Source organism: Dipteris shenzhenensis, chromosome 24, assembly GCF_047967505.1.
Source record: "Dipteris shenzhenensis isolate YYH24624 ecotype China chromosome 24, Dip_SZ_1.0, whole genome shotgun sequence".
Taxonomy (NCBI): domain Eukaryota; kingdom Viridiplantae; phylum Streptophyta; class Polypodiopsida; order Gleicheniales; family Dipteridaceae; genus Dipteris; species Dipteris shenzhenensis.
The window spans coordinates 29,958,631-29,972,889 of record NC_141619.1 but is presented as its reverse complement, the minus strand read 5'-3'; the positions used below and the strand labels follow the sequence as shown (position 1 = coordinate 29,972,889).

General features: G+C 40.0%; 1 protein-coding gene across 1 annotated transcript; it reads right to left on the bottom strand.

Moving 5' to 3' along the window:
- Nucleotides 1–5,136: 5,136 nt before the first annotated feature.
- LOC147886470 (pentatricopeptide repeat-containing protein At5g27110-like) lies at nucleotides 5,137–13,701 on the bottom strand. The gene is made up of 4 exons (XM_087395258.1): nucleotides 13,614–13,701; nucleotides 6,263–8,220; nucleotides 5,644–6,100; nucleotides 5,137–5,459 (listed from the first exon to the last, which is right to left on the bottom strand). The coding sequence occupies exons 1-4, from the start codon at nucleotides 13,699–13,701 to the stop codon at nucleotides 5,137–5,139; spliced, it is 2,826 nt and encodes a 941-aa protein (XP_087251384.1).
- Between the last annotated feature and the right edge of the window lie 558 nt (nucleotides 13,702–14,259).

Sequence of the window (14,259 nt, the reverse complement as noted above, 5' to 3'; positions counted from 1 at the left end):
TGTTTCAAGTAGTTGGTTGGGGAAGGTATAAGTAAAAGACTTATCTCTATATACATGTATCATAGGCCTTCACTGCTACATTGCAATGTGGAAGGTGATTAGCATATGTTGAGGAAAAGTATATAGGGATAGGCCCATCATTGCAAATTCTCATTAAGTGTATAGTATCTCGAGATACATCCTCACCTACTCTCAATAAAACATACTAGCTCATAGGATATGTTGTCATGGGTGGTTAGTTTTTTGTGTGTAGAAGAGAATAATAGTTGGTGATAAGAGGACTATGAGAGAAAAACATCCTCTATAGCAATAACTAACATCAACTGCAAAGACTAGCACACATCATCTCAAGTATGTTGCTCTTCATAAGGATGTGCCTATGCCTATGAGGTTGCAATACATGATGCATGTTTGTGCTTTTATTGCATGCTATCATCATGAAGATAGTGTAAATTATTTGTACAAGGAAATGAAAGCTTGGAGAAAGAATCTCTATTATAGGAAGCATCAGAAAAGAAAATTGATTTTTACACATTATGAGTAGGGAATTTGTTTCTTCACTTTTAATCATTTTATGGAGGGATATAATCACCATTTGTACATTCTCACCAGCCTATTTTGGAGGGCATACATTTCTATTAAAAAATTTGCAAACAAGCACATATCCTCAATCCATGCAAGATAAGGTGTACCATTTGCAGAAGAATTTTGTACATTTATTGTATTTAAAATTCGCTCACTCTATAATTATTCGATACATAATGAATTTGGCATAGCTTTGATCACTAAAAACGTGTCTCTCCAAACTCTTTTGGAGGAAAAACATGTGAGAGATGTGGTTTTTTAAACAAGGACATATCCTTATTCCATGTGAGGATAAATGCTTATTCATATCATAGTATGTGTACCCACCCACCTATTTTTGAGAAAATATGTTAAGGAGGCATGTGTTTTTCTAAACAAATACATATTCATACTTCATATGAGAGAAGGTGTAGCATTTGTGACCCACAATGACCAAGAAATTTTTAGCATCACCTTTGATCTCTATTCATCCCATCCAAAAAATTTCCTTCTATCAAGTATAACAAAGTATCATTATATCAATCTTGTTCAAGAGTGATGATGAACAAATCTAAATTTGGTAGATGATCTGACACCCCAACTAAGAGCTCCCTTGTATCCATTTGGGATAAAAAATTTCCATGGTGTGATTATGAATCAGATGGTTAATATGAAAATCAATTCATGAAATGTAGCATCCATAAGGCATATTTATCTTTTAGTGCAGCTTATTAATGTGGTATGGGAGTTAATGATCCACCTTGAACCAGAGAAAGTTCCTAAATAGGTAATGTCTAAGTTCATGAAGTGATTCCCTCTCTATATTAGAATAATGGCACTCCACTATGGACAACATCTAGCTAGCATAATGAACTCACTAATGCCAACCATCATTCGAGACCTTGGTCAAAACACTACCATCAAAGGTATCCAACATGAACATGAAATTCCTTGCACTAATGTGGCTATCTCAACACTTGAGACATAGACACCATGTATTTTAAGTAATTTAATGTCGAGTTGAACTCGTCTTTGTAGACATAGGATGATCTTCCCTTGTTATCTTTTACACAATGTGAGTGACATTTTCCAAGTAGCACAAAAAGATTTAATATGGTGTCATAGGAACATGGATCCACCCCCTTAATATCTTGATAACTCTGAGAGAAAACACATTTTTGAAGTATTGCAAATGTGCTACAATTATGTCTTAAACTTGGACTTGAGCTCAAGACTAATCTATATTCTTTTTGGGTCTATGTGGTCACCCAAATTGAATTGGATGAGAGAATCCTCCTTTACTTGATGGAATTTTTCCATCTCTACCTCATGCACAATTCTGTAAGAAAAGAAGTCTTGAATCGAGTCTTTTCGATCTTTGTGCATCTTCAACAACATCTAGTTCCACATGGGCAACGAATGCATCTCTCCCCCTTTTATTCAGATTACTCAACACATATATCTCAAAGATGGGAAGAAGAGACAAGTGACCCTTCATGATTGCATCTTTATCATCATCCCAATCCCTTTTAGCCTATTCAATGCCTCCTCATAAATAGCTATGACCACCTAATTACCATTTCCAAGGGTAGAGGCCTACATTTTCCTTGACTCTTTCCCTTTCTTGATTGTAATCCATTCATTTTCCCAACTATGCTTGATTTTGGTAAGCATAAAACTTGGTTCTTCTCAAGAACAAAGGGTTTAGGGTTCATATTTCAGCTACATTTTCCTTGACTCTTTCCCTTCTTGATTGTAATCCATTCATTTTCCCAACTATGCTTGATTTTGGTAAGCATAAAACTTGGTTCTTCTCAAGAACAAAGGGTTTAGGGTTCATACTTCAGCTTTAAAATGGTGAAGACCATAGGAAACATCATGCATGCCAGTTGAATCTCTAGACCATGGACTAAGCCCACGGGCTTAACTCACCTCTCATTGACCATCTTGAGAGAGAAATGGAATGGATTGATATCGGTGATGTCCAATGCATATAACAACGAGAATGTTCACTCTTGGTCCCCCATCCAACATAAGTTTTAGCCCTATGTCATCCAATTCAAATTGGAAGGCACGTGATAGGCGTGACTTTTTTTTGGTTCCACTCCTAGTTGAGGGGTCCAAAAATCCAATTACTATTGATGCTTTACAAATATGACAAGTGAACCCCAAATGTCTTCCTATAGATGTTGTACCAATGATTCCCTATATTAACATACTAGTGAGAGAAGCTATCTAATAGTCATGTCTAGTTTGATAAATGAGAAGTCTAGGATGTCTCAAGATTGGGCTCGATTTTAGAGCAAGGAACTTTAGTGGTAACAAATCCTCTATAAAACACACAAAGCATGACTTATTTGGACTCACCATGAACTTCATATTTAGATTTCTCTTTCAGGCTTACTTTTCTACATCAATCACTTGAATAATCCATATGATATCCACCACATCACCCCTTTTCGATTTTTATGCTCCATAATCAAGGGCATTGCATTTTTCTTTGTTGATAGTTTAGTTAGAACCCTACCTTGCACTTTTGGGAGCATGTTGCAGCCAATGCTATTTGTTTTGACCTCACATCTAACTTGCTCAATTCGTCTTCAAAAGGTTCCACCACGATCATATTACTTTTTGGTGCCTTGTACAAACCCTTTTGGTATTAAATAAGAACCTACTTAACCTCTTCTTGATGCCTTAACCATAGGGGACATTCATTACAATAATGCACTTTCACGAAGCACTAATAGTAGATGATAACTTTGGGCAATTGATGGGCAATTGATAGAACTCCCTTTGAGGTAGCCTTGCCTCTACTTTTTTGGCAATGGATGGAACTCTCTTTGGGGAAATCTTGCATGTGCTTGAGTCGTGGGTTGAACATTAGCGACCATGGGTACTAGAGCTTTAGGTGGCCTAACTCATGCCCTATAATTGTTCAAATTGCAATAACATTCCTCTATGGTGTGATTTCAGGTGCTCATGCAAATGTCACAATTCTTATTCTTCAATGGACACTCCTCTCAAGTATGGCCATGATTATTACAATTGCCACAACACACAATAATCCAAAATCCAAGATTGCCTTTCATCTAGGCTACGAGAACACCTCTGTGGCAAACTTCTTTTTTTCTTTCTTTTCTTATTTCTTTTCTTCTTTAGAGACCGATTCGGTGTCTAGAATTGAGCCATCATCTCATTATCAAAGGTGTCCTCACATTTGTTGTTCTTCTTCTTTTTATCTTTCTTTAGTTTGAGATCTCTCATCTACTCCAACCGAGACGCGAATTAATCATTTTGTCCAACTTATGTATGTTAATTGCCACAATGATGCCTTAAATTCATTTCTTAGCTCCAAGACAAACCATTTCATTAGTTGATCTTTGAGACATGCCACTTTATCTGGGACAAAGTCTACAGTCTCCTTGCAAAATCCACCACAAACTCTTGTTTTCCTTGTTGATCGTGTAGAGCACTTGCATGAGCTGCACCATCATCTTGTCCTTCCAAAATCTTTGCAAGAAACCAACCTTCATGACTTACCACTATGTAAAATGACCAATACCATATCAAAAGGTAGTTGTAGCATACCATATCAAAAGGTAGTTGTAGCATAAGATTTCACATGCGTAACATCAAGTCTTGGGTCATATTTTGGATAAACATGTAGACATGAGGTGTAGACTTAAATATCATGGCTAGAGATGTAGCCTTAAATCATGGTAAACAATTCTTGAATGAGCTCAAGTGAAGAAGGAGAGAAGGAGAGTTGTTTAAATGGCTTCATGAAGGTTTTCAAGTCTACTAATATTTAAGGATTGATAAAGTGTTTGTGGGGTTTAGAAACAAAATAGGGGTGAGAATCTACTAGGGGTTTATGGGTATAGGATTGAGAAATGCAACTAGTGGTTTATAGGCAAGAAAGAGTTGTAGGGCTCAAGAAGAGTTCTAAGTTAAGAAAGAGCTGGAGAAAGAGTTGAGAAAGATTCTTGTGTGGTTTAGAAACAACTGCATACTTGAGAAATTAAGAGCCCGTTCCTTCACAAAAGAAGGGGAGAAAAAATGGTCTATGAAGTTCAAATGGATGCAGTAGTAGAGGTTAAGAGTGAATCGAAGGAAAAGAGGGTAGGGAAAGGGAGAAAACAGTGGGGAAGAAAGGGAGTGGGAGGAGGTTAGGGGAAGGAGGGGTAAGAAGGGGTTGAGAGTGGTAAGGGTTTGGAGATTCAAAGTGAGAGAGCAAGGGTTGCAAGCGTCGGAGGTTGTTGCAAGCTTAAGGGCATGTTGATAGTGTATGACAGGCCAGCAGCAGAGCCGCAGTCTGCTTAGAGTTGGCCTGAGAGGGGCGAGCACAATAGATGCACTTTCAAGTCAAATAGAGTTTGAAAAAACACATTGGGTAATAATTGGAAAATGAACTGGGAAGGAGATGAAATTTTTGAGCATAGAGAGAGAGACCACATGCTCAACATATATGCCTAGGATACATAAAGGAATTCACGAACATGTATAAACATCGATCAACACACCGCTTTGGGGACTAAGTGTTTAGTTTGGTCTCCTTGTGTCCATGCTCTCTTAAACTATCAAGGTGTACGAGCATGCCTGTGCGAGGCCAGCTAACCTTGTAGCACCTGTTTGCAGCCTGTACGGCAGCCGTTCTGCTGTGTGAGGCAGCAGTACAGCCTTTTGTGGCAGTCTGTATGCATGGCAGATGTACTGCAGCCATCCTGCCCTTTGACTGCCTGTGTGACAGCTTTCGGGCAGTCTGCTGCTGTGGCACTCTTTGGCTTGCCTATGTCCATGCCATGTCCCCCGATCACAAAGCGATTGCCAGCTTCTTGCTGAGGTAGCAAAGCATGCCCTTATTCTCTTCCTCATTCGCACATGAAGCAATGCACCTGTGCCAGAGACACGCACTGCCTTCAAGTGCCTACTCACCCTCTGCAAGTGGGAATGTACTTTCTCGTGTTGAGGATGTGTTGTCCCTCTTAACAATATATTCCTGCACCACAATCTTTACCTCAACACAATTGCAACCTGGCACTATCTTGACACCTTGTCAACCTTCATTATCTAACCCACCTGCAATAGTAAAAATGTTTGCTAGCAAAACGTAAGGTGAAGCGTCACCTGGAACTAACTCAAAAACAAGACTTGCAGCCCGCACAGCGCGCTCCAGATCAATGTGAAGTTTGCATGATGAAAGCAAGCCCAGCCATGCTGGAGCTACATGTTCAAATGGCATGCTGAGGATCAGGTCCTCTGCCTCTGCCAACAGCCCTCCTCGCCCAAGAAGATCAATCATGCAGAGATAATGCTCCATGGAAGGGGTTATGCTGAAGTCTCTAAACATAGAGGCAAAGTATCCCCTCCCATCAGCAACTAGCCCTGTATGACTGCATGCAGTAAGGACCCAAATGAAGGTGATGTTGTCTGGCTTGAAGCCCCCTGCCTGCATTCGATCAAACAGTTCTAGTGCCTCCTTGCCAAGCCCATTCTCAGTACACGCTGCCATCATGGCATTCCAAGAGACCACATCCTGCAGTTGCATCTCAGTAAACACAGCCCATGCATCATGCAGGCTCCCACATTTGCCATACAAATTGACAAGGATGTTTCCAACAACAACATCTGACTCCCATCCATTGCCAGCAACAGTAGCATGCATCTCTTGACCCTCTTCTAGGGCTGCCATACTGACGCACGTATCCAAAACACAGGTGAAGGTGATCTTGTCTGGCTTGAAGCCTTCAGCTTTCATTTGAAGAACCAATTGCAGGGCCTCCTTGCCATGCCCGCTCTGGGCACATGCTGCCATCATGGCTCTCCAGGAGAAAACATCCTGCCGTGGCATCCCTGCGAGCACAGCCCTGGCATCATCTAGGCTTCCGCACTTGCCATACATATTAATAAGGGTACTCCCCAAGACAACATCTGCCTCCCATCCCTTGCCAGTAACAGCAGCATGCATCTGTTGACCTTCTACTAGAGCTTCCACACTGGCACATGTATCTAAAATGGAGGCGAAGGTAATCTTATCTGGCTCGAAACCCCCCGCCTGCATTTGACAAAATAGTTTAAGAGCCTCCTTGCCCTGCCCATTCTGAGCAAACGCTGTCATCATGGCACTCCACGAGACCACATCCCACACTTGTATCCCTGCAAACACAGCTCTTGCATCATCCAGGTTCCCACACTTCCCGTACATATTGATGAGGGTACTTCCCAAAAGAACATCCGCATCCCATCCCTTCCCAGCAACAGTGGCATGCATCTGTTGACCATCTTCTAGGGCTGCCACGAAAGCACATGCATCCAGAATACAGATGAAGCTGATCTTGTTTGGCTCAAAGCCTTCTACCCGTAATTGACCAAATAGTTGTAGAACTTCCTTGCCATGACCATTTTGGGCGCATGCGGCCATCATGGCATTCCAGGAGACCATATCCCACAGTCGCATTTGTGCAAACACAGCCCTTGCATCATCCAAGGTCCCACACTTGCCATACATATTCACAAGTGTATTTCCCACAACAATATCCGACTCACAACCATTACCAGCAATAGTAGCATGCATCTCACGGCCCTCCTCTAGTGCTGCCATGCTGGCACACTCGTCGAGAATGCAGATGAAGGTGATCTGGTTTGGATTGACACCTCCTGCCTGCATTTGACCAAACAGCTGAAGCACCTCCTTGCCATGCCTGTTCTGGATACATGCTGCCATCATAGTATTCCATGTGACCACATCCTGCAATCGCATCTCTCCAAATACAGCCCTTGCATCATGCAGGCTCCCACACTTGCCATACATATTGACAAGGGTATTTCCAACAACGTCATCCGACTCCCACCCACTGCCAGTAACAGTAGCATGCATGTCTTGACCCTCTTCTAGGACTGCCACATTGGCACACGCATCCAAAACACAGATAAAGGTGATCTTGTCTGGCTCAAAGCCTTCTGCCAGCATTTGAGGAAACAACACTAGGGCCTCCTTGCAACGCCCAGTCTGGCTACATGCTGACATCATGGCATTCCAGGCAACCACATCCCGCAATGGCAGCTCTGCAAACACAGCCCTCGCATCATCAAGGCTGTTGCATTTGCCATACATATTGACGAGGGCTGTTCCCATAACAACATCCGACTCCCATTTTTTGCCAGCAACAGTAGCATGCATCTCTCGACCTTCTTCTAGGGCTGCCACACTTCCACATGCATTCAAAACGCAGATAAACGTGATCTTGTCTGGCTTGAAGCCTTCTGCCTGCATTTGAGCGAATAGTTGTAGGGAATCTTCGCCATGCCCATTTTGGGCACATCCCGCAATCATGATTGTCCAAGAGTACAAATTCCGATCGACTAGTTTATCAAACAAGGCCCGTGCACAGCCCAGGCTGCCACACTTGCTGTACATTTGGACAAGAAGGTTAACCAAACATGTGTTGCCTGCGTAACCACGGCTGGTTAAGTGCTCCTGAACACGTTCACCGTCAAACACAGCCTTGGCTTTGGTACAACGCCTTAAAAGCGAGGCATAGGTGGCAACATCTGTCTCTGGACCCAGCTGAACAAGGATCTCCTCATCCAAGCTTTCAGGGCAGCTGCTCCGGAAGTGCTCATCTAACGTATGTGTAAAATAGGCCTGGCTTGTTCCTGTAGCGCAGTTGGGTGCCCAACAACGGTGTAGCTTGGTGATCGTCCATCTCAAACAGGAGAGAGGCAACGATCCTTTGTGCTTGACAAAGTGTCTTTTGGTGTCCCAAGCCGGCGGCCTGCAACATGGTGAGGTGTGTGCTTGGTTTAGCTCGAAGGACAGCGGCTCAATAACACATAGGATGCCGGTACTAAACATGGAGAAACGCAGCCCCAATTGTGTAATCAATAATGGAGAGTGCATTGGGGGAGCACAATTTTCTTGCAGCCCCCCTCTATCTCTAGCTCTGCTGCTCTAAGGTAGCCCCCCTACTCTGTCTCCCCCCCCCCCCCCGGCGCAAGGTTGCAATGCTGGCATGTCATTGGTTAGTGAGTTGGGCACCGGACGGAAAGGGTGTCTGGCACTGTCCCTTCGCCCAAGGGCTCTAGCTACACCAATGCGAAGCCCTGGAAAGCTTTGACAACTAATAAACCAGGCTACATTAGGAGCTTAGGCTAGTTGGTGTGAACACCACACCCCGACAGACTCGTCTTGCGCATATCCTTCGCTACCAGTTGGTGTGAATGCGGCCTAATTACATTCATTTCTATCTTCTATCTAGTCTACTTGTTACCCAGGGACGGGAAATAAAAACAAGGACGAATGGTATGAAATGTTGCCACTTTGGACTATCACCACCTCTTGGATAACTCTTGGACTTTTATGGACTCGTGAACTACTACAAGCTCTTGGACTACTATCGTTGGGCTCTCAGACTACCACAGGATCTTGGAGTACCAAGTTTTTGACTCTCTTGCAAATGCAAACATTCCAGATGAACTCCCTGATAAGATAGATATGAAATCCATGAAATATCTCTTCATAGGCAATAGTGAAGAATCATCAAAGACATACCACTTCTTCGACCCATTCAAAGAAAACTTATCATTTCTAAAGATGTTATTGATGAGACAACATTAGATTAGCCTGGAATAGTTTTGGTAGCACCTTCTCCAGTTCCAACTCACTCAAAAAGTGTTCGGCCTATGTGATAACACATACCAAAGGCAAAGAAAAGATCCTTGATAGGCAATGTTCATTATCGATATACCGAAGAGACTCACTACCAATGTTGGACAATCTTATAATTGTCGAAATGAACTAGAAACATGGACCTACATGGACAAAGTAATGGAATTAGAAGAATTGACATCATTCCAAGAAGTAGTTCAAGTTCCAAAATCGACAACAACGAAAGGATGAGGAGTACAACGCTCTTATCAAGAATCAAACATGGACTTCAATAGATTTGCCTAAAGAGAAAAGGCACATACGCTATAAATGGGTTTAGACAGTAAAGCTCAACTTAGAGAGATGGCAAGTATAAATCCATATTAGTTACCAAGGCATGTGAATAGGAATATGGAATATATTATGAAGACACATTTGTGCCAATAGCATAGATAACAGTAGGCTGAATAGTCATTAAAATTTCCTTCAAATTTTGACTAGCCTATACAACAAATGTTTTCTTAATACTTGGATGAAGAAATCTATAAGACAACTCATAGGGTATGTTGTCAAGCAATGAAAAAGAATGTCTCCAAACTACACAAGTCACTTTATGGGTTGAAATAAGCACCACATGCATGGAATGTGAGTATTCACAACTATTTAGGTTCTCAACCATTGGACTCAAATCCATCTCTTTATATCAAAAAGGCTACTCGAGACATTATTCTTGTATTTCCTGATGTTGATGATCATAAGTTATGATGGTAACAAGTCAAAGGTAAGCTCACATCAAAATTTGTTAACATGAAGCATTATGGGAAAAGTTTGCTATTCCCTTGATATAGAAATATGGACGAATGATAGAGCTATCATGCTTATACAGACGAATACACTCAAAACATTTAATTTCATCTACATGACTAAAAGCCACTCACACTCTTACGGAATCCAATATCAAATTTTCAAGTCATGATAATTCTCCTGTTATAGATCCTTATTAAGGTGATTACAAGATTATCCTATTCAGATATCAATTGGTGTTCTTAGTCAACTCATGCAAAATTCAAGAAATGCTCATCTCCTTGTAGCTAATAAAAGGGTCCTTAGATACTCCAAAGGTACATGTGATTATGGTTTACTTGATGGCAAATACATGCTTTCAACTTGAAAGAGTCATCAAATACTTGAAGGATACATGTGATTATGGATTGATTGACACTAAATACATAGCACATTGTTTTATGTGAGAACAAAGCACATTGAACTACATTACCACTCAATCTAAGAAAAAGTCATTAGTGAAGAAATATACATAGTTCATTGCCCAACACAACAACAGCTAGGTGATATATAAGTTCTCATACTTTTGGCAATAGCTTGGTCTTTGCTATGCACAATTTAAGGTGGGGAAGTGAAGGTTCATATAAGTATTGTACTCAAGCAAGAAAATCCAAAAAGTGAAATTGTATTTAGTGCAATTTAAGAAATATTATGGATAATTAAATTGAATTATTCTAGCAAGGTCCATAAAGGGCATAGGGACAAAACGATATATTGTATCCAATGCAATTTAAGAAGGGGTGCTATAGAGTGTGTGAATTGCCCTATTCTAGAGAGACCATAAAGGAATAGGGACAACTAACCCTAACCCTAAGAGATGATGTGTATATGTCTACCTTCTTCTACATTATAATTTAGTAAAGGTGTCTACTCTCTTCCCCACTCTTGTACAATCACATATTTTCCCACATTCTCCCTTCTCTTGCAACAATGACAATGCAAAGAATTATGTTGAAAAAACTCAATAAAATGACAAAGGAATTGCATGGCCCATTACTTTGACATATCCACAAATACATATCAAGAACCCAATCATCATATATATATGCTTACTTTAGAAAGAGTGTTATTATTTCCCATTTGTAGAAATGGATGATTTTATAAGCACGACTCTATTGCCATGAATTTCCATAGAGCATCTGAGTTAGATTGTAATAAAAGAAATAGTCAATACCACAGAAGACAAGCTCACACCACATGTAAAAAACCTTCCACAATTTTATTTGTGATAAACACAAGACACAACATCAACAATAAATACCATAGGTGTTAATAATGAAGAAGCCATTGTCCATGAATATACAAATATATGCAACAAAAATCACATGATGGTGCTCACATAGGCTTACAAAACCTATCAAGTATGCAATCTAGATTGGGACTATGATGTTAATGAAGACATGTTTGTAGGAAAGCTAAAATTTAAATAGCATGAATAACTTTTTGAGAGTTTATGGTAATCCCCTCCATAACGAGGATGATATCGATGGTGAACTCATAGTTAGTTCAATTAACACTATAGACTCCATTTCAAAGGCTCACATGCCTTTCTTGTACAATCAGCTCACAAATGATACCTTTATACATGTTACAATTATATTTGACAAGCACAATGAAAACAAGAACATCAATGATCAATTCATAGCAGTCTCACCACATCTCCACAATCATATTGAAGAATCAGTTCATGAGTCCATATTGACCATGAAATGTTTCGAGAATCCCATAGAGACTTGAACATCTTCAAAAAGTATCTAGAACTACAACAATGTATTTTTTGTATCAATCAATCTACATGTCAATCCCAACATCATATTCCTTAGCAAACACAAGCTCAAGACATGAAAAACCATGTCCACCATGACAAAAAGTGCCATTGTGGCTATAATACCCTCTTTAGGGTTGATTTTACATGGCTAGATGAGACAACGTTGCAATATGTTTTTCTTGCACAACAAATTCTCATTTGCTCTAACCCTTGGATCATGGTCTTCAAGAGTCATGTCATTTTAAAATCAGTGATTATGTAGTGGAAGGATTTTCTTCTAGAATCCATAGTTGACTTTGTCTGACACTGCCATATGACAATATGCTCATAGATGCATAGTTATGTATTACTAACTAACTAGTCGTCTTTCATATTGGCACTAACCCATCAAGTAGTGCTAGCAAAAATCTTTAATCTAAGTGGACACAATACTCACCTCTAACACTCATGTAGTAGCCAATAGGAGCAAGGATGTGCCCATATATCTAAGCCTATTTCAATGTCTTCATCAAAAATGAAGAAAGATAGAACCCTTCCTTTTGCTCACCACAAATTTGTCCATTTATTTTCTCAAATGATTTTTGCAAGTTTTTCTTTCTACCAAGTTTCTCTATAATGTGAAAAATCAAGATTCCAAAAATGATGTAGCTCCACCTTAAACTCCATCGTCATCTTATTAAGTTGCAATTTAGAGAGGGTGTTTAGAAAAACATGAATTGTGCTAGGTAATGTGCATAGTTAGGGCTATAGATGGAATATAATTAGGTGTACTTAGGCTTAGAGTGAATGTGTTTAAGGTAAAGGGTTATGGTATATAATGTACATGGCTGTGATGACTTGCAATCCAAGGAAAGCACACAGACCCAAACAACCCTTCACCAATAGTAGAGTTTTGTAGTGTTTTTAATATTGCAGCAAGCTATGGTTCGCAACTCAGTCCCAACCAAGAGACCAACAAATGTTTGATACAATGTTAAGGGTCAATGTTTGATTGGGTGTAGCTAATTGCATAACTATTTTTGGGGGCCGCAATGTAATGCACTCGTGGGTGAATTTTGCATGGACCCGCGTTCTTGCAAAAAATTTCCCCGACATCATGATGTTGCATTGGCGTAATAATGAGATGCAATCTATTTATTTTGAAATGCACAGAGCTCAATACACAGTAGCTCTCCACTACATCCTGCATCTCTGCATTGCTTCACATAGCATATCTCTGGCCTGACCACCTATCTCTGCATTGCTTCACATAGCATATCTCTGCATTGCTTCACATATCATATCTCTGGCCTGACCACCTATCATCGTGTAGCCTTTTGTCGCAGCTTTGCCATGTGTCACTAGGCAACGCGCCCATGTAGATCATGAAAATTCAAGTTTGGCGTGGAGATACCACCATGCTGGTTCATAGCGTAATAATGAGATGCAATCTATCATTCTGAGGGGGTTTTCATTTTTCGAGCGAAAACCGGACAGAAGGTGGGAAGGGTCAAAATATATAGTCTCAAGTCATTTTTAGGAAGCATGAAATTCCAAATTTTTTCAAGGAATATATAGGTACATATGAAATATTGATCAATAGAGATAGATATGAAATATTTATTTATACAATTTCCAAATGATATCCAAATCGTGACTTATTTTATGACTTTCAAATTCCTTTTTTTTTTTCACCATTGGATAGATCATGAAATTTTGAGCGGCTTGAGTTTGGGACATTAGTGCAGTGTATCTTGGTTGTTCTGTCATCCATTGTGATGGCTACTCAGTGTAAAAAACTATCGCTCGAACTTTTTTGTTCATAGGTTTTTGCTCGAAAACCACGCACATCCTTCATCATGAACACCGCCACAGTGCAGTCTCTAGCCTCAAGCGCCATATCGTTAGTTGCATTTTCTAAAAGTTTGATTGTAATTTTGTAGATGTATCTTGATGCAACTACAATGGTGGATTGTTGGAGCTATTTTAGTGCTATTTTGGTCCTAAACCAAGGAAATTATAGTCCTAATTTACTTGTATTTTAGTCCTTGTTGCAATAAATCCTAAATGAGGGAAAAATTATTTCAAGCCACTGTGGTGACTGGAGGCCTAGTGGTGCCATCCAGATAGTCAACTACAATTCCTCGAGTGAAAATTGAGCAAAAGAGATTACATCTACATCCAATAACAGGTTATATAAAAATTAGCAACAACTTATACTAAGCAAAAATTGAGCAGAGGATCTTACATTTATAAAAACTCAACAATTGTTGAGAGCCTTAGAGGCCAAAAGATTACATCTAGTGACCATAACCACTCAAATATAAAAGCTAACAATAGTGCATACTGAGAGCCTCAAATTGAACAAAAGAGATTACATAAATGTAAAAACTCAGCAATTGTTGAGAGCCTTAGGACCAAAAGATTACATCCAACGAGCCAAAAGATCGATGAGAGC